We start from the raw sequence: 24,780 nt of genomic DNA on the forward strand, positions 1-24,780 counted from the left end.
CCAAGTGGATCAATGGAGAATTAAATATGATTTTGGCCCCTTCTGCCAAATGATAGCAATTGACGTTGAGCTGTTTGTTTTACAGACGTCAGTAAGAAACAGTCATCTGAATTCACGATGACGAAGTAAAATCACCGCAACATAAATGGTGCTTACTTGACTGTTTGCTGTGCACTAAGTTCATCTAAGACTTAGAAGGAACCATGTACCATTCATGTCTCTACTTGACAACCTAAGATCGCCCAGGAAGATAAAGTGAGTAAGCATTCTCATGGAAGAGATTCCTAACCCAAAGTTATTTCCATGACACCCTTTAAAGATCTCTAACATAGGCCTAAGTATGCGGTGTGCATCAAATTGTATTACATAGTCATGTAAATCTGTTTTCACACTTTAACACTGATCTGAACACAGATATATCAACAGTGATGCTATTGATAACACTGATCTAAATACAACTTTATCAACAGTGACGATACTGAGTAATTATTTAATTGACAATAATTCAGCTTGCTCTTCTGAAAATTATAGGGCATTTTCCCCAGATGACTCAGATTGCTTAAATCTCAGAAACAGCTGTTCATGAAAATTTGCACTGATATCATCTTTTTCTTTCAGATTTCCTGTCAAGATGAAGATTATTCCGTTGATTTTTTAAAAAAGGAGAAATGCAATTTCATAGCATTTATTCTTATGCCTGAGAAGTATGAGTTTTTAAAAAAGACTTTTTGTTTTGTTTCTTTTGTATTATGTGTATAGTTTAAGGGATGGAGGAATGAGTAAAGATCTAGAAGTGTGCTAGGGCGTGTGCGCACACACGTGCACACACGCACACACACAAGGATCCTTGTAGATTTGCTGACGTATCTGGATGGCCTCTTTCCACATGGACCTAACCTTAAGCATTCATGTATACATGACCAAGAAACTCCTATATCCTCAGGCTTAGCAGCTTAGAAAGTAATTCTTGGCATAGAGTCTGAGAAGTTAATCAAAATAAGATATTTGATTTCTCCTTGTCAGCATTTTTTAGACCGGTTAACCAAATACATTAATTTACCATTAATGTATAATAATAGCAAATAACATGGAACAACCAAGAACCCCAACTATAGAGGAATTGATAAACAAGCAGTGATACATTCATACTAGGGGGATTTTATCCATCGATAAAAAATGACAACTTTCTTAACCACCACAAGACACAGCCAAAATGAGAAAAGGTTATGCTTAGCAAACTCAGTCAATCTCACAAAATAAATACTAGTTTCACCACTGTTAGAAAGAAAACCAAAGAAGAAGAAATGTGCTTTACACACCGAGAGACAAGACTTTGTCTTTATCTATCTTGGACTCCCCCATAGAAATCTTTATTAAACAAAGATATCAAAATGTAAAACTTTGGTGTCTTGATCTGTCTTCCATCTAAGTCTTACATACTTTTGAAGATGAGGTTTACATCCCCTTAACTCCTCCCTAGAAATTCTGTGCTTTCTTATTTATGCCATAACAAACCAGTAGCCTTTGTGTCGTCAAATGACAATGTCTATTCTTTTTAAATGATCTTTGGGTTTGCCGTGGAATGAGTCTGAAGGGCCAGGGTCGGGACTTTGGGTTGGATGGGGTCAGCTTTCCCACTGAACGCCTCGCAGGGGAGGAGCCCTTGGTGTGCTCAAAGGCTTAGCACAGGTGCACTGTCTGGATGGGAAACCAGCTCCTTGGGGAGACTTATCTGGCCTTTTCTTCCCAACTGCAGTTTCCATTTTCTTGAAACTTCGTCCTAACAGGCCCCATGGTCATCCTGTGTCCTTTGAGAAAATCTATCCAGATGACCCCTTGAAGTTCCAAAAAAGAGTTTTCATAACCTCTTGAGCTGACCTTTCAGATTCGAATTTATATGGCTCAACAGATTTTCCTACCCCCGCCCCCCAGCCCCTCAAGCACCACTGTTTGGATTGGTCCTTACTTTATTTTTTTTGAAAGCACACAAACAGTGAGAGACGTTGTCTGCCACCATCCACTGATCTCAGAGAGAGGTTTTACACATGGTTTGTTGTAAGTGAACCCATGCATCTATAAACTGGAAGCCAGTAGCAAGACTTCTTGAACTATTGTTCTATGTCCCCAGCGAGCACAGTATGGACGGGTTTCTTCAATGTACAGTTTTTAAATGGAGGACAGTACTTTGACGTATCAGATTGCTCCTTCTAGGTTCCTATATCATCACATGCACTTTTCTTTAATAACGTGATGAAGAAATTACGACTGGTACATAGAGAAGCCATTGCCCTCCAAGCCAGGTACATGAACACGGGTTTTTTGGCTTCAGCCAAGCACCAACGGGCTCTTTTGTTCTTATCCATCCAGAGGAAAACACATGCTTTGGGAAGAAAGGAAATTGTCTCTTCCCAAGGAAATTTGGGAAGCTGGTCTCTGTGAATTAATGGATCCTTGTCATGCACTGTCGTGTCATCCCCACTCACGGAGACACAGAACAATAGAAGAAAACACTGTCTGGCCCCGTCCCATCCTCATAATTGTGTATGTCTGAACCCATTGTTACAATCACTGCATCAATCCCAGACTCCGATAATCAGAAAAATACTTGCTTTTTAAATAAGGCAATGTAATTATCAAAAGTCATGAAGACAGGCTCTAAATTACTGGTTCGGATTCTAGTTACAAAATAGGTCCAATTGAAGATTCATTCTTAGTTTCATGCAGAATCATTATCCAGAAACTTTCAAAGGTCAGAAAACCCAAACCAAAGCAAACTCACCACCATCAAGCCATTACTGACTCACAGCAACCACAGAGGGCATAGGTGAACTGCCCCTGTGAGTTTCTGACACAGTGACTCTTGAGGGTGTAGAAACCCGCCTCTTTCTCCAGTGGAGGGGCTGCTGATTTCCCAGTGCTGCCTCTGTGGTCAGCAGCCCCACCGTCACTGACAGGACCACCAGGGCTGCTATCCTCCAAGGTCAAAGACACATTTAAATGCATCAACCTCTGGGGGGAAAATAAACTGTCATTGCCAAACCTATGTTGTCAACAACTAAACTAACGGGACATCCACGGCATAACTGTCTGCCCCAATTCACTCTCTCTCAATTATGAATCAAGTGCAAATTGAGTTTGGGTTTAGGTAGGGTAATGTCAAATTTGTCTCCTACCAGACTGTGGTCTCTCAGCAGACTCTGTACTAACACAAAATTCAGTTCTAGACTACTAGAAAACCCAACTCCTCCAATATGAATGAGTAATTCTGCCTTAGATACATATAATTAATAACAACCTTAACTCCTTGAACAGAAAGAATACACAGGGTGCCGATTTGACTCTCAGCATGGCACTTAATGCCTGTTACAAAAATGCACACATGTACTTCTTATGCCTTGTCAACTGATTATGTCTGAATGTCTATATGTATATGTATGTATGTGTCTAGCTATTCCTGCCTTTCTCTTTAAAAAATCATTTTATTGGGGGCTCGTACAATTCTTATCACAATCCATACATACATCCATGTGTCAAGAACATATGTACATCTGTTGCCATCATTATTCTCAAAACATTTGCCTTCTACTTGAGCCCTTAATATCTGCTGCTCATTTTCCTCCTCCCTCCACACTCCCCCATACCTCAAGAACCCTTTATCATTCATATATTATTATTTTGTCATATATTACACTGTCTGACGTCTCCTCCTGCCCTCTTCTCTGCTGTCCCTCCCCCAGGGAGGAGGCTATATGTAGATTCCTGTAATCAGTTCCCCCTTTGTACCCCACATTCTCTCCACCCGCCAGGCATCACCACTCTCATCACTGGTCCTGAAGGAGTCATCTGTCCTGGATTCCCTGTTTCCAGTTCCTATCTGTACCAATGTACATCCTCTGGTCTAGCCAGATTTGCAAGGTAGAATTGGGATCATGATAGTAGGGGGAGGAAGTATTTAAGAACTAGAGGAAAGTTATATGTTTCATCGTTGCTCCCCTGCACCCTTCCTGGTTCATCTCCTCCCCACAGCCCTTCAACAAGGGGTGTCTGGTTGGCTACCATTGGGCTTTGAGTCTCCACTCTGCACTCACCCACATTTTCAATGGTAAGATTTTTTGTTCCTTAATGCTTCATACCTGATCCTTTTGACAGCTTGTGGTCACACCGGCTGGTATGTTTCTTCCAATATGGTTTTTAGTTCTTCGATGTCGGACAGCTGGTCTCTTCTACACCTCGTGGTCAGCCAAGCTGGTGTGCTTCTTCCATGTGGGCTTTGATGCTTCTCAACTAGATGGCCTCTTGTTTATCTTCAAGCCTTTAAGACCCCAGACACTATATCTTTTGGTAGCTGGGCACTGTCAGCTTTCTTTACCACATTTGCTTATGCACACATTTTTCTTCAGCAATCGTGTCGGGAAGGTATGCATCCTGGAATGCCGATTTATTAGAACAAAGTGTTCTTGCATTGAGTAAGTGCTTGAGTGGAGGCCCAATGTCCATCTGCTGCCTTAGTACTAAACCTCTAAATATATGCACACAGATCTGTTTCCCCACACTCATATAAATATATTTACATATGTACATTCCAGTCTTTGGACCTCTATAAATACCCTTTGTCACCTAGTTCTTTCCTCTATTTCCTTTTACTTTCCTCTTGTTCCACTATCATGCTCAGCCTTCATTTGGGTTTCAGTAATTTCTCTCGGTTACCTTGCCCTTGCTGACTCTCTACCACTTGCCTCTATCTCTTTTTCCAAGTTGTGGCCCTGACAGCTTTCTAGCTGAAAGGGCCTCACCCAATACATTTCCTTTCTAAAAGCCCTGGGACATCCAACTTGTCAAAGCACCAAAGAGCACGGTCTGGCTTAATAATCTGCAGCAAGAACTTGCCAGAACAGCGACTTTAACAGACAGCTTTCTTCTCACTACCTGTTTTGTTACTCATTTTTAAGTTCATTCTGGGCATTGAGCATTTCTTATTCACTAGGCTCAAATGTTTGGGCCTCCCCAGGACCTCTTTAAAGGTTTTGCCCTAATTCCGTCTGAAGCGATCTTCACTAATGGTTAAAAAAAAAGAAAAAGTGGGGCATGTGGGCAGGGAAATGGGGGACGCATTTCTTCATTCACTCAGATTTTTAGACTATATGAGTACCCTTCCACAAATGGGGATGACAGATAGTCATTCACGATAAAGGGAAATTTAAAATTGATTCTTAATTCTTAAGAACTCATAAACCAAATAAATCATATTCTCAGAGCTGGTGGATGGATACACAATGACACTGCCATCAAGTCAATACCAGCTCATAGCGACCCAATGGGACAAGGTAGACTGCCCTTACGAGCTGACGAGACGGCAATTCTTTATGGGAGTAGAAAGCCCTGTCTTCCTTGCTCAGAGAGCCTGGTAGTTTTGAACTGCAGACCTTATGGTTAGCAACCTAACCCGTCACCACCCTACACTTATTGCCACGGAGTCATTCTGAATCCTCTTAACCTGATAGAACACAGCCGAACGACTCCTGTGGGGCTTCTGAGACTAACTCAGGAGGGGAGTAGAAAGCCTTGTCTTTCTCCTGGAGAGCAGCTGGTTGTTTCGAACTGTTGACCTTACAGCTAGCAGCCCAACATTTACCCACTCAGAAATAGTGTGGGTTCAGTTCTAGACCAGGACAACAAAGCAAATATCGTAATAAAGCGAGTCACACGAGCGATTTCGGTTTCCTTGTGCATCTGAACATAAAGCTTTCACACTACATGGCAGTTGATTGGGTGTGCATTAAGACAAGTGTACAGTGTTTCAAGAACTACTAAAATGTGACACAAAGGCACAAGGTGAGCATATGTTTTTGGGAAAACGGCACTGTTTGTTAAGGCTTTCTGGACACAGGGGCCCCACGAACCTCCGATTTATCAAAATGAACAGTTTCTGCCAAACTGAAGAAAGTGATGTGCGATCAAGTGAGGTACACCTTACAGATTAATGACGACTGTTTAATAAATTAGCATACTTGATAATAATTTACCTGCACATTAATAGGGTGCACTTGGAGCTAAGGTTGATGAAACCCAAGAAAAAAAAACTCAACATAAATGGCAAAATTGTTTTTAGAAGTGGGGAAAAGTACTATTGTGCTACTGGGTGGGAAAGGTGTATGGTCTAAGGACGTCTGTTTTACCTGGCATCCTCTTGTGAGAATCGCCTCTGCGAATCCTCTCTTTTCCATTGTTCTTTTTCTTCCCCTTGCTCAGGCAAATCTTGCGTTTTTTCCTCATCACCTGACGCTTTGTTTTTCTCCTGCTGGCAGGTTTCTGCGCTTTCTTTCCCTTTCCCCTTCTCATCAAGCTTTTCTTCCTCGACCGCTTCCTCCTTGGGAGCTATCTCTTCAAGCTTTGCCCCTTCCTTCCCTCCCTCTTCTAGTCCCTTTGGTCTTTGGAAATCAACACACATCGAAGGCATGCAAATAAAGTGAACGAGGGGAAAAACGGAAAGGAAATAAAGTCAAGAAAGACATGCATTAAGAAATTAAATGGAAAGGTAATGAACGACCATTAACACACATGTAAAAAGGACATCTTTTAAACACGGCCAACGTTTTTTTTAGTATGCATCAGGGTGTGCTGTATAAGCAATAGTAAATCATGATTGTTTCAATATCCTATTTTCTCTTTCTGACCCTTCACAGGGAAATGAGGGAGGAAAGGCTGTGCTGTCCCCATCACAGGGATTTTTTAACCCACTGGTAGCAAAAAAGAACTGGCTCACGTGCCCATAAATATAGTTCGGGTGAGAAGTTAAAGTTATCGTCCTATCAGTTTTATTAATAAATTTCCATGAGCAGCTGAGGCCTTTTCCTATGGACTTATTTTTTAAAAGGCAAAACTCTTAATTTTCTGAATTGTTAAGCTGTATTTAGCAATCAATAAATAAGCAAAACTCCCCAAATATTAATTTCTATTCATCTTCACTGAATGGTCATTTTAACTTTCATTTTAAATTCAGAAAATATATAACAGCAACATTCTCTTAAACTTGTACATTAAAAAAAAGAGCTAACGCTAGGCTTGAAATGCTCTAGTAAGCAGAACTTGTCAGTTGCATGAATTCTTTTCTTTGCAAGAAGTTTGAAATGTACCCCCAAATGCAATCAAGAGTAGACAGGGGTTCTTACTGCCCAACTGGAATCTCTTAGCCTTTTAGGAAAAAAAGGATTTAAAGTTTATACAAAAGAAAAACTAAGAACCATCTAAAATTTTTGTAGGAGTTTACAGCAAAATTCCCCACACTCACCTGATTTTCTTGTTTCCTCTGGGCCGCTCTGATTGGACAGACATGTAGCTTGTGCTGCTGAAACGAGAAGCACTACTAGTCCTGGAAACCGCAGATATATCACTTACATCACTGTCCGAAGATTTAGTGGAAATATTATCTGCCCCTCTATGAGGATCCCATCCTGATCGATACTGTTAACACAGATGGACAAATATGCACATGTTGTCAGTATGACCACACACGGCAGCTATTAGCTTTCTCCAATTTCAGCACTTTAATCGTCCACTGAGGATACTGCAAAACCCCACTCAGTTGCATATAAATCAAAAGCGAATGGCAATTATCCTAAAAGAAAAATTCAATTTATAGGAAACCCTGGTTTTTAGCAAAGGCAATTAGAACATTTTCACCACACCCCAATGAAGGCCATTAAAATAGTTTCAAAACAGCGATGGCCTCCGGAAAGAGCTTTGAGGTGGAATCTGGGAAATAAGCATTTAGTTGGCTACTAGAAAGTAGAAAACCTTATTTCTGAACAACACAGGGAGAGCAGCGTGAGAGAGATGCCATCGCAACTTATCAAACCCATCAAAGTTTCTCTTCCGTCCATTAGGCTTCACTGCAAACCTGCAGACAATGCAAAATCTAATGATTAAAACACTCACTCTTTTAGGAATGCCAAGAGGAAAAGACAAACAATTCATTTTAAATGGTTGCTGGAATTTTGATGAACCCTAGAAATACTAGGAAAAAATGTTATTGTTTACAATAGATCAAACCTCCTGTAATTAAAATAATTAAGACTGTTATCTGGCACAATCAGGGTGTTCGAATATTCTGGTAAATTGAAAACCATTATAAATACTTTAAGTTAATGACCTACTTAAGGAAGAAACTAATGGCCATGATACTATTTTATTTTTGATAAAGCCAGATAACTTGCTGGGAGTCAGCATGTTGGGATGTAAAAAGTGTGCACTCTGAGATCTAGAACACCTAGGTTGGAGCAAAATTCTGTGTAAGTCTGAGCAAATTGACATTGAAAAGCCTGTTTACAAGGCAATAAGAAGAATGCCTTCCTTGCAGTGTTATTTTGAACATTAGAAAGAATACAAGGGAAACGTATCTGTGCTATAATGATGAATACCCAATGGGTAGAAGGTATCAAATGTGGTTATTAATGAGTTAAGAAAGTAACTTCCATATTTCCTTCATATGCATTTCAACAGTGCCAAAGCACCCCTAGCTAATTAAATTTTCAATGGAGAATTTTCTCATCATAGGCACTGACAAGTTTCACAAAGCTTTAAAAAATTATCTTATATAAGCCATTTACTATAATTTGAAGAATCATTATCTATGAATCGGTCCCCTTAAGCAACCATCGACTGAAAATATTAGCTGACATAAATGAAGTGGCCCAGATGAGCTGAATGTCAACAGGGTGTGGCAGAAACAATAGACTGGATTCAAATAATCTCTGCCCCCAGCCCCAGGATCCTCCAATATCCAACTACATACGTTTAAATCAGTTAATACCCTTTACTTCAAAAGAAAAATAGATTATTCTGGTTTCCCTAAAGTTTTAATAAGCAAACTTATTAATCTAGAAATCCATATTCAAATTAAGTCAGGCGTACTTATAATCCACTTTAACATTGTTGGATAAAATTTGAAAATTATCAAAATGAAAACAAATACATTTGTCTTTTTCCAGGTAATGTCTGCTTAAACAGTGTGGTCATGTTGGTTTTTTTTTTTAGAAGGAAAATTACTTAATTATAGTGGACTTATTTGGAAGAAAATTTAATGTGTTTCTTTCTCTGAACTAATTTCATTTTAAAATACCCAAAGCAATTTACACCAAGCAAGAATATCTTCTGCCACTGCCTATAATGGCATTTAATAGGTTCATCTGACATCGTCTGTTTTAATTACCTACAAATACATAACTAAAACCCGATCAAGTTGAATTCAATATAGGGCTTCCAAGACTATAACTCTTTAAAAGCACAAGCAGCCATCTTTCTCCCAGGGGACAGTGGGTGGGTTTGAACTGTGGGCCTTGCAGTTAGCAGTCCAACAGTGAACCCACAGTGCCAGTAACAGGTTTACAACAAACGTAAATTTATTAAACTAAATATATTAAAAGAAAATTTGACCTCAAATCAAGACACAGAGCAAAGTCTATTAGCTATATATTTTTAGGGAATTTCACTTATATGGAAAAACCAAAGTTGTAGGAAATTTTTCTAAGCTACCTGGTTATTTCAGTAGACCATATGCTATATCGGAGAGATTTTATTTATAATTCCAATAAAAAAGTATAGGTGGTGTATGTCTTTTCTTTACGCTTGTTCATGGTCTGTTATTACATCTATAATCAAATGAACAGCCATAGATATTTACTTTATGGTGCAGTCAAAGCCATGGCAGTTGAGTCAGGTCTGACTGAAAGCACCACTGCAGGAGGAGCAGGCCGCCGTAGGGGTTCTTGAGGCTGTAAGTGGAGCAGCCGGTGAGGGCGAGCGGCTCAGCTTGCGCAGCAGCCCATCACTTAACACAATGCACCACCAGGCCTCCTTGCTAGGCCGGAGGGCAGCGGTTCTCAACCTGTGGGCCGTGACCCCTTTGGTGGGTCGAACAACCCTTTCCAGGGGTCGCCTGATTCTTAACAGTAGCAAAAATTACAGTTATGAAGTAGCAATGAAAATGCTATGGTCACCACAACTTGAGGAATTGTATTAAAGGGTCGCGGCATTGGGAAGGTTAGGAGCACTGCCCTAGAGGCAATAATTACAAGCACTTGCCTTGGAGTGGAACTGCATAAAATGTCTGAATCCTGGTACATAAATAAATGATTAAGCTTGTGATCTTGAGCCAGTTAGTTTCTCTAAATCCCCGTGATTTATTGGTTAAACTGTGGCTAAAAACGGCACCCATCTCCTAGGATGATGTAAGGGTTAAATACGATAAGACACTTAGCACAATAGTGGACACATAGCAAGTGTATAATAAATGACAGATGATGATGATGATGATGAGGCAATAGCTTGCTTACTAGCAATTCCAGTATGATCTTTACCTAAAGAACTACTAGGTAGAAGCACCATAAATAAAAAGATTGCACTAAAGTATAATAAAAAATATTTTTTCTAAAGGTATTTGTCTAAAAAATATATAATTATTTAGCAATTTAAAATATTAGACCAAATTCTAGTACTGACTGTAAGCACAATCCTCAGGTTTTGCCTCCCCATCTGGCCAGGTTCACCCATACTGTATTACCTTAGGGAGAACGACAGACTCTCAACTGCAGGTAAGAAACAGCTTTATCTCAGCAGGAAATGCATGCGGAACTTCTTGGCTGAGTGCGTATGCCTCATTTTTAGTAATCTCTGGGACCATATTCTAATCTCCAAAACTGACTTGTACTTGTGGATGCCATACGCCTCCCTGGTGGTTTTTCTCCACTTTGCTGTGCCTTCATCTCTGAGTCCTATTACTTAACTGCTGTTGGGTGCTGTCCAGTCAGTTACAACCCACAGTGACGCTAGGTAGGACAGAAGGAAGCAGTGCCCTGTCGGGTGCCATCTTCACGGCTGCTGTTACACTGGGGCCGCTATGGCAGCCGCTGTGTCAATCCATCCTTAGAGGTCTCTCTGTTTCCTCTGTTCTGCTACTTTACCATTACTAGCTTGTGTCTCAATAAGTAGGATTCTGAATTATGTGCTCTGCCCTTTGTCCTGTAGCCACCATGACTTTTATTCTTCCGCGATGATTTATAGTTGCACACAGGCTAGCCTAAAACTGACGACTCTCTTTAGTTTTTAAAATACGCATGGCCGTGGTGTGCATTGGCGGTATCCTTTGCTGGAATCCCCCAGAGGACTTACTGAGCTGAGATAAAATTTTAGAAATCCAGAATTGAAGAGAAGAGGATTCCCACCTATCTCAATACTAACCAAACCTACTGGTATTGAGCGAATCACACTGAGCCTGTGTGGCAGAGTGGACTCACTCCTTGGGGTTCTGAGACGGGGTCTGCTGGGGAGCAGTTAGTCTCATCCTTTGGCGGTGGCTTTCTCTGGTGGATTCGAACCATGGTTTTTCCATGAGTGGCCCAGCGGCTAGCTCGCAGTGCCACCAGGGCTCCTCAGATTCCTCATACTGCGGCTTTAGATATTTTATGTAACTCATCCATGCTACCTTTTGTTATAAGAGGTCTGTGTTATGCATTTATGTTTCTCAAACCCTCCGTTAGAATATAAAATCCTGAGGGTCAGCTCAACAGTTTCCTCATTTTGCACCGAAGAGTAACAGCCTAAATTTCTTGAAGGCTTAACCTTCTTACCAGGTGAAGTAATACCTCCTTTCAAGGTGTTTATGTGAAATGACTAAGGGAAACATATGCAATATAATTCAAACCTACTCAAAACACCTCCAAACACCATTGCTGCTCGGTCTCAGTGGCCAAGGCAGAAGCTCACTGAAGTCACTGAAAGGAATCATTTATATAAAACAAGGATCGGAAATTAGCAAAAAGCTCAGGTGGGCATGGTCCTGGTAAGCCCTCAAGGCTTGTTCCAAAATGCTTTTCTCCCCATTGACCTCTCAGCAACTGGACCTGTGCCCTTGGGGAGGTAGCTCAGGCTTCCACTACAAATAAACACCTGATACACAGAGGGAGGCCTTCAGACAGTGAGAAAGGTGCAAAAAGATGATTATAACTAAAACTTGAGAAGAACACAATTTTCATTTAACATGTCACCGTCATTCACGGAAGCCATACATGACCTAATACTGCGTTCTACCTTTAAGATAGTCCAATGTAGTTTTGCTCTGACAAGAGTAAACCAGGATCCCCAGTGGTGCTGTGATTACACACTCAGCTGCTAACTGAAAGACTGGAGGTTGGAAAGACGTGGCAGTTTGCTCCCGTAAAGAGAACAAAATTGCCAGCTTTCTGCGGCAGTTCTGTTCTGTCCTCCGGGGTCACTGTCAGCCAAAACAGACTTGATAGCAATGGCCTTGCAGCTTTAGATACATTATACTTGTAAGTGATAGAGAGGCAGCTGAATTTTTATGATGCCAAGGCAAAGAGCAAGGACTATGAATAAATAATCTCATTTACTTTTAAATGGTCACTTTATACTAATTACCATGCAATTAGTTTATAGTGCATAGATAATTGTTTCTCAAAGTCGGAGACACTGCACCCTTGGGACAGGGCTGAGACAATCCCGGAGGCTGAAATAACAGACACCTATACTTTTTCCTGCATTATGGGCTAGAAAACATGTGAACTCACAGCAACACTGCAGGACAGGGTAGAATTGTCCCTATGAGTTTTGGAGACTGTAACTTTTTATGAGAGTAGAAAGCTGCATCTTTCTCTGGCTGGTGGTTAGCAGCCCAATCTGTAACCCACTAGGCCACCATGGCTCCTCAAGAAAGTTTTTTTTCTGGTGTGGTCGGATGGAGGGGTAGGTTCAGAGTTGGGTGTTTTGTTTTTTCTGAAAAGGAGGCTGTAGGCCAAATAAGTTTGGGAACCTGTGTGCAAGATGAACAATGAGTAATGTGCTCATTACCCTCTTTAATGGAACAAAACAGAGAGGATTCCTTGCATAGGACTCCATGATCTCAGGTGAAAAATGTACTCTAGCTGGGAATCATTAAAATCTTGGACGAGAGTGAAAATGCTTTTCCCACCAACATTTTAATGTTTTGTACATTAGTATTAAGCAGATCACAAGCCAGAAAAATTACAGGAAATGACTATCCTTCAGGATATTCTAGATTCTAAAGAGTTCCCAAGTGGCCTGGGAAAGCTCGTGTTAATGTGCTCGCTTTGTGTCTTACATCAGTGGGCCTAACAAGGTCCTCTGCACAACTCTGTGGAGGCACTATTATTAATTCTAGACTTGGATACAAGGGAATCAAAATAAGGTGAATTTCATATAGAGAATTTTCATTTTTCTGCATAACTTTCACTTTAAGTTATTAGGTTAGATTTTGACTCCTGTTTTAATTTCTCTGTAGCATCTCAGCAACTGGTTGTTTGAACGTTGTACATGAGCTTCTCAGAGAGAAGATGGAGGGGGGATTAGGAGAGTCCCATTAAACATTGCTTGTCTTCCTTTTAATAAATCTCACCAGAGAGCTGCAATGAGCAGTGTCTAACCCTAGTTATAGTAATTGTCAGTAACTCACAAAATTTACTGCCGTCCATTCACTGCCAACTCATAGCAACCCCATAGGGCAGGGTAGAACCGCCCCTGGGAGTCTGCGAGGCTACTTCTTCAAGGGAGTAGAAAGCACCAGCTTTCTCCCAAGGAATGCCTGGTGGTTTCGAACAGAGCAGTGGTTCTCAACCTGTGGGTCGCGACCCCTTTGGGAGTCGAATGACCCTATCACAGGGGTCACCGATTCATCGTAGTAGCAACATTACAGTGATGAAGCAGCAACGAAAATAATTTACAGTTGGGGGTCACCACCTGAGGAACTGTATGAAAGGGTGGCGGCATGAGGAAGGTTGAGAATCACTGAACTAGGGGATCTTGAGGGTAACAGCCTGAGGTGTAGCCACTACACTACCACAATACCCAATTTTAAAGAAGAAAAATAAGTCTTATGCCATCAAGAAACCTCTGAAGGCCCATTTATGTTTTCCTTTCCACAAAGAAGCGCAACGAGGGACTGAAAGATAGGAATACAATTTGTGGGAAACATCATCCTGGAAGAGAAAGGGGTGCTGCAATGCGAGCCAGGCTTCTCGGGCTGAGGGAGGTGGGGAACAAGGATCCTGACACCCCACAGTGCGCAAATCCTCAAGGGGCGAGAAGGGGCTCTCAGGTTCCCCTGCCTGTGTCTCCTTCAGGCCAAACTTCAAAGACAGGCCCCTTCCCTCCACGAACACCACAAGTGCAGACACTCTGCGTTTGAGGAGGTAATGCCAGAAGATGTTCTCCTCTGTCTCAGCCAAGGTTCTGATTAGTGGCTGATCTGAAGATTGCTCTGTTCGAAACAATGTGAGTAGGAAGCATGACGTTTAGATAGGACCCCTAGAGGCGACCCTATGATAATGACCTGAACTTGGGAAGACGATGTTGGGGTAAGGCCACAGGAATGTGGGGGCTTATTTAAGACTCAGCCTTCCACACAAGGATGCTTTGCAGATAAATTGAAACGGACTCCCAGGATGAGAGATTTCCAGCAGCTACAGGGTTGAGGGGGAAGCAATTTGTGGGTAAGTAGAAGCTTGAGGATTATCATAGTCTGTCTGGAAAGAAGTCAAGAAGCTAAAACTTTCCTTGGAGACTTGAGGCCCTGAGTGTTCTCCTGGCATCTTCAGGCTGGCATAGTAACCAACCTTGGGAGAGAATGATGACATAATCGCCAGTGACAGAGGCCTTTCTAAATAATGCATGTGAATCTGAAACCTTCAGAGATGGCCTTTGTGAGAGTCAGGAGGAGGGGCCGGCAGCGGAGGAGAGCCCTGCCTTGACCTCCTTTCCAGAAGCTAAACATCTAGTCATCCTCCAAGGTTCAATTTAGATGCCACCTCCATGACGTCTTCCACATGGCCTTCCAGCAGACGTAATTACTGCCTCCCCTCCCAGCTGTTCCTAAGCGACTGCATTCATGACTTTTATCGCATGAGATCACAGGGTGAATACCTTTGCCTCTGTTTACCCTTGCTGGATTGTAAATGCTTGAGGCGAATGACATCGTCTTACTTTAATAGTTTTATTGTCTAGATCAGCAGCAGGTATGTAATAGGAACTCAACAAAGGTCTAATTTACCAAAATGCATAGACCGAGTTTTACCACTACGATCAGAACTGACTGGAGCACAATATCCTTAATTAGTAGCTGACTCAAACTCAAGTCACTTAAACATTTTCTTAGGTGAGCACGGGCAGAGATGTATCAGAGAATAGGGAACCATTCTCTGAGGACAAATGTCCTAATTTACAGGATTTCCAGGAACAGTGAATTATTAATATGCTTCTTCTAGTCAGTCTCTAACTCACATCAAACAACCTATCCCTGCCAGGGTCTGCTAAGCAGGTGGGGAAAATACTGATAGGATTCACCTGCAAACAGGGTTCCTTGGAGTGTCGTCTTGCTCTATCTAAAGGGAGCCCTCTGAGAAGCAAGAGGAAGTCTCTCAATACCAGGGGGCAGGAATGAGTGCATCCGCTGGACTTGAGGTTCTTGTGCAGTGAACCTCCTGGATCCAGAGAAGAGCTTTGATATCAAAGGAGCAATGATTTTAAATTATATGTGTACTGCATATAATTCAACAGCACTGTGTTGCCTTTCACTCATCATTCAATATACTACATATCTCATCAGTGAAGACATGACTAGGAGTTACTTCATGGAACCAAATAGCACGCTGCAATTTAGCTGTTTGGGGATTATGAATGAATCCTTTGTATGTGGGTGGTGTTATTCTAACATCTCACACCTATTCCTTGTGGCAGTGGATTCTAAATGCTTATGCAGCATTCTTTTTCCTTATTTTTTTTACTAAAAGAACCAAGATTTATTTATTGATCCAAATGAAGTCCCTAGAAGTACACACAGTTCATGGGATTAGTTGCTAACCCAGAAGTTGGAAATTCAAGTTCACTTAGAGGCACTTTGGAAAAAATGATTGCTGATCAACTTTAGAAAAACTAACTCAAATCAACTCGCTGTCATCGGGCTGATTCCAACCCAATAGGAAAGAGTAAAACTGTCCCTGTGGGTTTCAGAGGCTATCAATGTTTATGGGAGCAAAAGGCCTCATTTTTCTCTGTGGAATAGCAGGTGGGTTTGAACCACTGACCTTGAGGTTAAAAGCCCCAAATATAACTCACTATGCCACTGGGGCTCCTTTTGAGAAGTTAGCCATTAAAATATCCATTGAGCACAGTTTGACTCTGGTGCACATGGGTCCCCATGAGTCACAACTGACTCAACAATGAAGTTTAACAAAACTAAACAACTATTTGTCATGCTCTTTGTAGCTAAGGTGACCATTTGATATGAGTCTGGCCTCTGATACGTAAATAGGAGTCTATTTGGGAGTGCTATTACTTTCCTGATGATAACCGGAGGACACGTATGGCCCCATTATATGCCTTTCCCTCCTCTTTTTGATTGGACTTTAAGCTGCAGTTTAAAGTGCTGTAGCTAGTCTGGGACACTGGCTGTCACAAAGTTTTTTTGTCAGAATCAAGGGGCAGAGAATTAGAGGCTGTGTGGCTACTTAAGCAGTAGTACCAACGTTGGGCTACTGTTTGGACTCCTTGTTGTCTGTCTGCGAAACAAAAATCCCTTATTTATAATCTTACCAGGTTTGGACCAGCTGACTGCAAATCTGACCACTCTTCCTGGTCTGTACCAGAGGAAAGGTATTGTCTGACCTCAAGGTAAAAAAGCATTTTCCTATGATGAACATCATAATTCAGTGATCTAAATTTGACAATAGAGGCAGTGTGTCATAGCAACCAAAGGGTTTAGAGTTAACACATCTCCCACCTACGGTTGTTAGTTGCCGATCTTGCAGCTCACGGCAATCCTATGTGTAACTCGTGGGACACCATCTTCTGGTCTGCAGCTTAAGGAAGCAGCGCTCGAGGCTTTTCTTCTGGGCCCAGTGCGGGCTCTTTTCGCTGCCAACTACTATGGTACTTGTACCAAACTCATGCAGCACATAGTCGTCATGCCATGCAGAGCAAGGCACTATGAATTGTTTGTGCCTGTCTCCATCTCCAGAATGGGTTCGAAATCTGCCTTACAGGTTCAATGTATGCTTTATATGATGCACAGTCGCTACTGATCAAAGACACTAACTAACCAATTGGACTGAAGAAATTTAAGCAGCTGTGGATTCCACCTCATTCTAGTACAGGCAGTCCCCTGGCTACAAATATCCCACTTACTGACAACTCCCACTTGCCCTTGAGTACGGGCTTTGAACCAGGCCTTCCATGGCCAGTCAAACAAAACAGGAACAGACTGGAAGCTTTACAGTTTGGGTGATTTCTCATGGTAAGCTGTGAAGTAACCAAAATCTGGTAAGAGGAAAACTTCGAGGCCATTAGCCTTATGGTCAGTATGCTAAGTCAAGACATGACTTAAGAAGAGCTGACCAGTCGGAATCTTGGGCATGTTCTCTGTTTAGAGGGCTGCATTGAGCTAGTGGATTTTAACTCACCCATCAAAATAGAGTTTGACCGTAGGCTTTATTTTTTTGTTGTTTTGTACCCCACATGCTATCATAAATCATAAAGATGACTACCATTACTGTGCATTTCCTGTGCCACATAGTTTCTACCTCATGAAGTTATCACTAGCCAAATGTTCCTTTTCTCTTATGAAATATATTCCACAATTAATAAAAATATGTTGATTCAATCATTTGTGAAAATCTTTTTAGTAGATAGTCTGACCCTTATCAGTGTCTACTGAATCAATGAATGAAGTAGCATTAGGAATAAAGGAGGTGATAGAGAGAAAGTCTAGTTTGAATCAGATTTTACAGACGAGGATGTAAATTAAATACTTTTCTTAGCTAAGGGCCAAACTGCCTAAAATCTAGGTGTTAATAGCATAGTGACTTTTAACTGTGGCCTCCAAATGCCATACATTTGAGTAGTCCTTTATCATTTCATTTACTTTCCCACAGTTTGTCAATGGTGGGGGTGGGGAGCGAGGGATGTTAGTGTATGGAGAATCACAAGACAAGCTATCGAAAGTGTTATTCACCCAACTAGGTAGAATCAAAACTAGAACCCGCATGTCCCAATTTTTCCCAGTATGCTTCTCCACGTGACTAATTTTACACAAAAAAAGCAATCATCACAGGTCCCATTAGAAAAGTGGCTTTTGGGTCCACGAGATAACTTCCTTGTGAAGAAATATTTATCCTTGATGATTACATCTTCCCTTTATTGCACAGGCACAAAGTAATTAAACTTCACCTCCTCCAAGAACTTTACCCCCAAACAGTCTCAGCCGGCCCTTCTCAGCATGGATGTCCATTCATTAAAACAAACAAAAACAACCAATCGCAGCGTGCTTGTCATGCCTAGGGCAACAGTGAGAGGATAAGGCACTGGAGAACTCAGAGCGGAACTTGAGGTGGTCCTCATTCTCAAGCAGTGCATAATTAATATAAAATATAATAAGTAAATATCCTGTCACATATTACAGGCAGATATATGTATTTTATAAGGTTAAAAAGTGTCCCCGTTGTTTCACTATAGATAGGATACTGTGTATGTTTTCACAGACCTGACATTTTACTTATTTCTACATTTGAAAAACAGTAAGTTATGTGGGGCTCACATTTCAGATCATCAACTCTGTATTCAACAGTTTAAACTGCACCTCCAGACCCCAGTAGCTTGTCCTTAGATATGTTCTTACTCGATCTTATTACATCATATGTAGCTGGAGTCGAAAAGAAATGCTTACACAGTTCATTATAGTTCCTTTCTTTTTCATTGCAGATGTCCAGCCTGATCTTATAAAGAAAGCTTCTTCCTTCCTGTGGGCCTCGCCAGGCGTCCTCAAACTACATTTATCCGGCCCACCGGGTGTTTTTGCCCCATTTGGTTTTTTACTTCAAAATAAGGTATGTGCAGTGTGCATAGGAATTTGTTTATAGTTTTATTTTAAACTATAGTCTGGCCCGCCAACGGGTCTGAGAGACAGTGAACTGGGCCCCTGTTTAAAAAGTTTGAGGACCCCTGATTTAGGCTTTGAGAACTATGATAGTTCTATGTTAAAAACTGTTTCCATCTCCCCACCCCAATACCCATTTTTCATATTATCCTTCAGAGATATCCTGACCTATCTCTAGTCGATTATTGATGCAAACCAATACACATGTGACCTCCAAGGACTTTTGGTGGAAATAAAATCTATCTGTAGGAAGCACGGATTTCCCCCCTACCCTTCTGTTCTATTACCACCACCACCACCACCACCACCACCACCATCATCACACCTATCATTTATTGATTGTCCTAGTATGTGTCCATCTTCATTCTAAGACCATATAAGTAGACTTAATTGTGAAAAATATCCTACGAGCCAGGTACTATTATTAGCACCACCTTGCAGAATGAGAAAGCAAGACACAGGGATGTTATGTAACTTGCCCAAGATCACACAGGTCGTTTTCAACAGAGGTTAAATATATTGAGAAACAGTATGGTTTCAGGTCCACATTTCTGTTATTACTCATCTTTTTTCATTACTTTATTATATGTATTTCATCGTGGTGACTAAATAGACACTGAAGAGGGATGAACAAAAAATACCCATCCCTTTCTATGACTTCAGCAGATCTACTGGGGAATGTGGCTGCTGAGGTAGTTGTGAAAATTCAGTGCACACCAACACAAGAAATGATGCTGCTAAAGGCTTGAAGCTATCAAGCACACCCTTTTCTGAAGTACAGCAAGTCTACAGAAATGGTTGTGGACATGCAGACAAGTGTCTTCAGTTCCTTTCAAACTGAGTACTTTAATGATGAACAGCCAAGTTAATACTGGTTCTAACTTATGGGGATGCTTCATATAGTAAAAAATAGAAATCTACCCTCATAAACATTAATGAAAAGAAAATGATAGGAGATGGAACTTTGGAGGGAAACGCTTTCAGAATCAGCCAATTGTCATTTTGTAGGTAGGCCTGGAGTTTGGGTCTTGATAAGATTGTCACCAACAACCTCTTCCATTTCTAGGGCCATAATGTATATTGCTGCTCTGACTCCTTAGTTAAATAATCCATATTATTTGAATTCTAGGTTAATTTTCCTTCAAAACCATACTTAAATCAGTATAAAAATAACCAAAAGGGGATGAAAAAACAATACACAGCAGGTAACTAGTAAGGGTTTAGAGGTTCGCAGGGATGGCAGTCGATCTAGAAGGGGGAGGCCTGGTTCAGTTTCAGGAAGCAATCTAAAGTGTGCAAGACTTGGTAAGAAGGCATCTTTCTTATTTCTTTAGCTGCAGGAGATGAGCTAGAGAAAGTAAAAGATGACAGCAGTCCGGAGGGCGCAGCACACTTGCTCAGAGCCTTGAAGGCTAAACTTGGTAATAAATATGCTTCTAGAGAGTGTAAAGTGTAATTCCTGTTCCCCCTTCCCCCTCACCTATGTTCTTATGCATGCAGTTCCACTGATTTATAGATGTTTCTCTGGGGATTTCGCTTTAGAACATGAAGCTATATATGACAACAGCAGGGTGATCTGGAAATTAATTGGTAATTTTGAAGATGCAAACTAGAAGCTTAGTTTTCTAAGGAAAATGGTGTATTTCTTTGTGGAATTCATGTACAGCTACATGCGTTTGCTCTGCTGTCTATAAGTGGCAGGCATGATTCTTCAGGGCTTAGAGTGGACTCTGTAAGTAGATGATCTCAGTCGTGGTTCAAAAGCATGAGGCGTCTTGCTGGCCATCTGTCGGGTCATGGTTGGCCACATCTAGCAGGGGCGTTTTGAGACCGGAATACCCTCCCCCTGGTCCCCACCATGTTCACGCAACAGTGGGGATGTATTACTTTCTATGGGTCATCCTATCCTGTGACATGAGGAAATGGCAGACTAGACTGAGGTACCACTGGTATGACTGCTAAGAGAATTCCCCTGGATTCTCTATTCCGTGGACCCTTCCCTGTAACACTGGCACGATGTTGTCTGTCTTACATGGGGACCAGGTTCTCTTTGGTGCCTTGAGAACTGGTGCTGCGGCGGCTCTTGCAAACAGGCCTATGCTCTGACCTTGCCTTGCAAAGAACTGTCTTGTTACAAGCTACTGACAACTCAACTTTTAGCATTTTATTTCAATAACTGCTTTCAATTGTAATCTCCTCACTTCGACATCCTCTCCAAAGGGATGTGTTTCTATGTACTGTCCAATAAATATGTACAGGGCTATTGGATTGACATTTAAAATTTGAATTTTTAAAAATAGTCTTTGAGTTTTCAGATCCATGATAATATGCATACCAGTCAATCATTTCATCCAGGGCCAGTTACAGTCAACATCAACCTTATTAGAATAATTTAATTTCAGTTATCTTGTTTGTAATTTTGCATCATATTATTTGTATATTACCATATCAAGATCCATAAATTCTTTCTCCCAAAATTTGAATTTTCCATTGAGATATCTGCAGCTTGAATGACTGGCTACTATAACTCTGAGTCTAAAATATCACTGAATTATATTTGTGCTACTCCAAAAGTATTTCATTAGCTCAATGATGAGGGAGGTTCAAAGAGTTTGTGGAAAAATCTAATGAAATGATCACATAATTTTTCCACAAACTTTTTGAAACCCTTTTGTATTCCTTCACCATTTATTTTCAGTTTCTTATTCAATTCTGGTACCTATGACTACACTTGCTTTTGCTACTATAGTAATATCATCTAATTCGTTCTTAGACATTTTACTAGATGCTCCACCATTTATAAGTAGCATCTTATGTAATCCTCACCACCATCCTATGACATAGAATAGTCCTACTGAATGATAATCTGCAGAGACTTAATTTGCCTAACGTCACTCAGGAGGCGGTGCTGGGAGACCTCTTTACTGCGGGCCAGACTTCCCTCGCACTCATACGGACACACTGCTTCCACGTTTGACTTTTGAGCGTCATTGTAGTACTGGCTTTAACACACCAGTAGGCATTCCTAATCAGCCCCCACCTGTCTCCTTTCACCATTCTGAAGTGCCCATTCATTGTGTTTGAAATCCATGGAAAAAATATCTAATGCTTCTACTGTAAGCATTTGCTGAATGTTGAGAGAGAGAGAACAAAACTCCAATACAATAGATTAAAACACTTAACAGTGGCAATCTATTTGCCAAAATATTTTGTCCTATTTTATCAGAAATACTTTCTAACCAGACTCTCTATAACTCCAGGAACACTGAGTTCTATTTGTTATGCATAAGATGACAGTCTGTGTTGCTCATCGTTTCATGTACAGTCATCCCGTCTGCATTGCTCTCTTGTGAGTAGGGCTGAGACTCTGAGGGCTTTAGAGGACTGGCCGCGCTGGAGGGCGGTGCTGGGCCAGATGTAGAAGAGTTACTTCTGAGGTCAGGTGCACAGAGGAGTGGAGCAAAGCTCTTTCCCTTTCTTTTATTACAGCCCCTCCTAAAACACTAGCTCAACTGACTAGATTATGAATGAAAGGGATGATCATGGGCTTCTAACCTGTACCATTATGTGTTTCTGGGCCACATTTGAAAAGCGTGGAGCAATGATGTCACTCTAACCCTTGGAAGACAAGTACGAAAAACGGAAAGTTAGAAACTATGGAAATGTTATATTGGGAGCAACAGATGTTCTTTTATGCTTTGTCGGTGCAATATTAATTTTAAAAATGACAATTGTTTCCACATGAAAAGTAGCTTTTAGTTCTAATACATTCTATGTTAACAGACTTTATAGAATGACCTGTTGATAAATGGTTTAATAAATGGTTTAATTTAATGTTGCTTCTGGGATCATTTTAAAATATTAAATATGGCTAATGTAGGCAATCAACATGAGTTTAAACAAACATAATCAAATTACTCATATTAATTTTCAGATGTAAATGTAGTTCACCTTCAATTATAACTAGTTATATCAATTACCCTTGTATAACTCACAGAAAGGAAGTTGAACTATGGTAAAATATAATTTATACTATAATTTAAATTCAATAAACAGATCAGATTTTCCAGAACAAATGAAGAGTAGAGAAATGTGATTTTACAGAAAAAAGTAAAACTTACTCCTAAATTTTTACAAAGAGTAGATCTGATTAATCATCTTTAATCATATATAGTTCTATTTTAAAAAGGGTTCGGTTGGCATAAAATGGTACAAGTGACTACACAGCTAATTTCTGTTTTGAGGGGGAAATGCTTCATTAAGTAATTTTAAAATGGAAACTGTGGCTGCATGGATTTTTTCTGCCCCTATTAAAAACAGACCCTTTGCCGAGTTCCTGCGCAATGACCGTCCACACCCAATGAACACCCTGGGCTGCGCCTGCAGGCAGCCTGTGCTGCTATTCCGGACGCTGCCTGCGTGCCTGCCTGCTGAGGCTCTGGGAGCCAGACTGGGCCACGAAGCGCTGGGGCTATGCCTTGTTCTCGGTTCATAAATCCATAAGACAAACCGAAGTGGGTAACAAAAAATGGTGCTGGAACTATGGGGATCAGCAATCTTGCACAGGAAGCGTTGAGAGATGTTTACTCCAGTCTTCCTGAGTTGGGACAAAATTGACCTAACAGATGAGCAAAGCTGCTAGTGAACTCTCTTCTCCTGTATCAGGAGAGATCACAGCATTATGTTGCTCTTCAGAAAACCTGGGACTTGAGAACCAATGCTGCAATGCAGATGGTTGGCCGATCAAGATGATACTGACTAAAGCTTGAGTGAATGAGGGAAGAGACATAGGAGAAATGCCCACAATCCACTGAGGGGTGAAAACAGGACCCCAGAATAAACCAGTGTGAAACAACTTATTCCAGCGGAGTTGGCTTCAATTAGTGGTGGACAGAGTTTAAGTCGCTGTAGCAGCAGTACCGCTGGGAAGCAGAAACTGCTTTGTGGAAACTATGCCATTGGAAGAAAGCACCCTTTAACTTTGCAATGATTGCAGATAAACACAAGACACACCTTGCCCCACAACTGCCTGTGATATCCTCAGGTCAGGATCTAGTTGGAGGATTCAGAATTCATGAAATTACCTGTAGTAAGAATAGTTTCAAATGTATGTGTCTCAAAAGCGACATTCTTCTTTTCAGCACCCTGGATTTAGGCGAGAGTGTCTACGCTCTTTCCACTGGAAGTGGCTGGGAGTGGAGGCAAGCTTTATTACCTGTACGGTATGAGCTTAAGAACAGCACTGTGCTAACTCTGCATTATACTTGCCTTGGCTAGTGCTGTTTTTACACAATGAAATAACAGCCTTGTAGCAAAATAAGGATCCATTTAATGAAACCTTCGGCCCCATTGAAAAAAAAAAGACTGGATTAGGTTCCATTTTCCTAATATACTTAAAACCAGATCAACTATAATTAGTAATTTGCACAATTTAGCAGCAGATTTACTTAGCCTGTCTTAGTTTCCTTCTCTGTTAAGTAACCCCCCCCACATATTAGATCTCATAAGATATTAAAACACATAGCTCAACAGCTGACTCTACCATCTGCTGTCATCAAAACAAGGACGTGAACGGTCCAAATTGAAACTAGATTTCGTTCACTGGAGACAAGAAGGTTGTTATTGAAAGTTTTTAATCTAAGCTACTGTTAGTATGGAAATTATTAGTAACTGTGTCTTCATGTGTGCATGTACACAAGTCTACACACACAGACACACACAAACACACACACACACACACCCTTGGCTGAAGAAGAATCCTCTGTAACTTTCCCTGTTTCCATGGGCTAGAAAGAGCTGGGTGGGGAGAGCAGTGATAGAGGACC

At 41.0% G+C, this 24,780-nt stretch overlaps 1 protein-coding gene across 31 annotated transcripts in view; it reads right to left on the reverse strand.

Annotated features, from left to right (window-relative positions):
• The window catches only part of RIMS2 (regulating synaptic membrane exocytosis 2), a 575,734-nt gene that overhangs the window by 108,805 nt on the left and 442,149 nt on the right, over positions 1 to 24,780 (reverse strand). For 9 of the 31 annotated variants that reach the window (XM_075549379.1, XM_075549378.1, XM_075549380.1 and 6 more), the window contains one exon: positions 7,289 to 7,461. The exons of the other annotated variants lie outside the window; for them this stretch is intronic. In XM_075549379.1, coding sequence (XP_075405494.1) covers positions 7,289 to 7,461 — 173 coding nt within the window. The remainder of the gene's footprint in view (positions 1 to 7,288; positions 7,462 to 24,780) is intronic. 31 annotated transcript variants of the gene reach the window in all.

This window comes from Tenrec ecaudatus, chromosome 5, assembly GCF_050624435.1.
Source record: "Tenrec ecaudatus isolate mTenEca1 chromosome 5, mTenEca1.hap1, whole genome shotgun sequence".
In the NCBI taxonomy this organism is placed as follows: domain Eukaryota; kingdom Metazoa; phylum Chordata; class Mammalia; order Afrosoricida; family Tenrecidae; genus Tenrec; species Tenrec ecaudatus.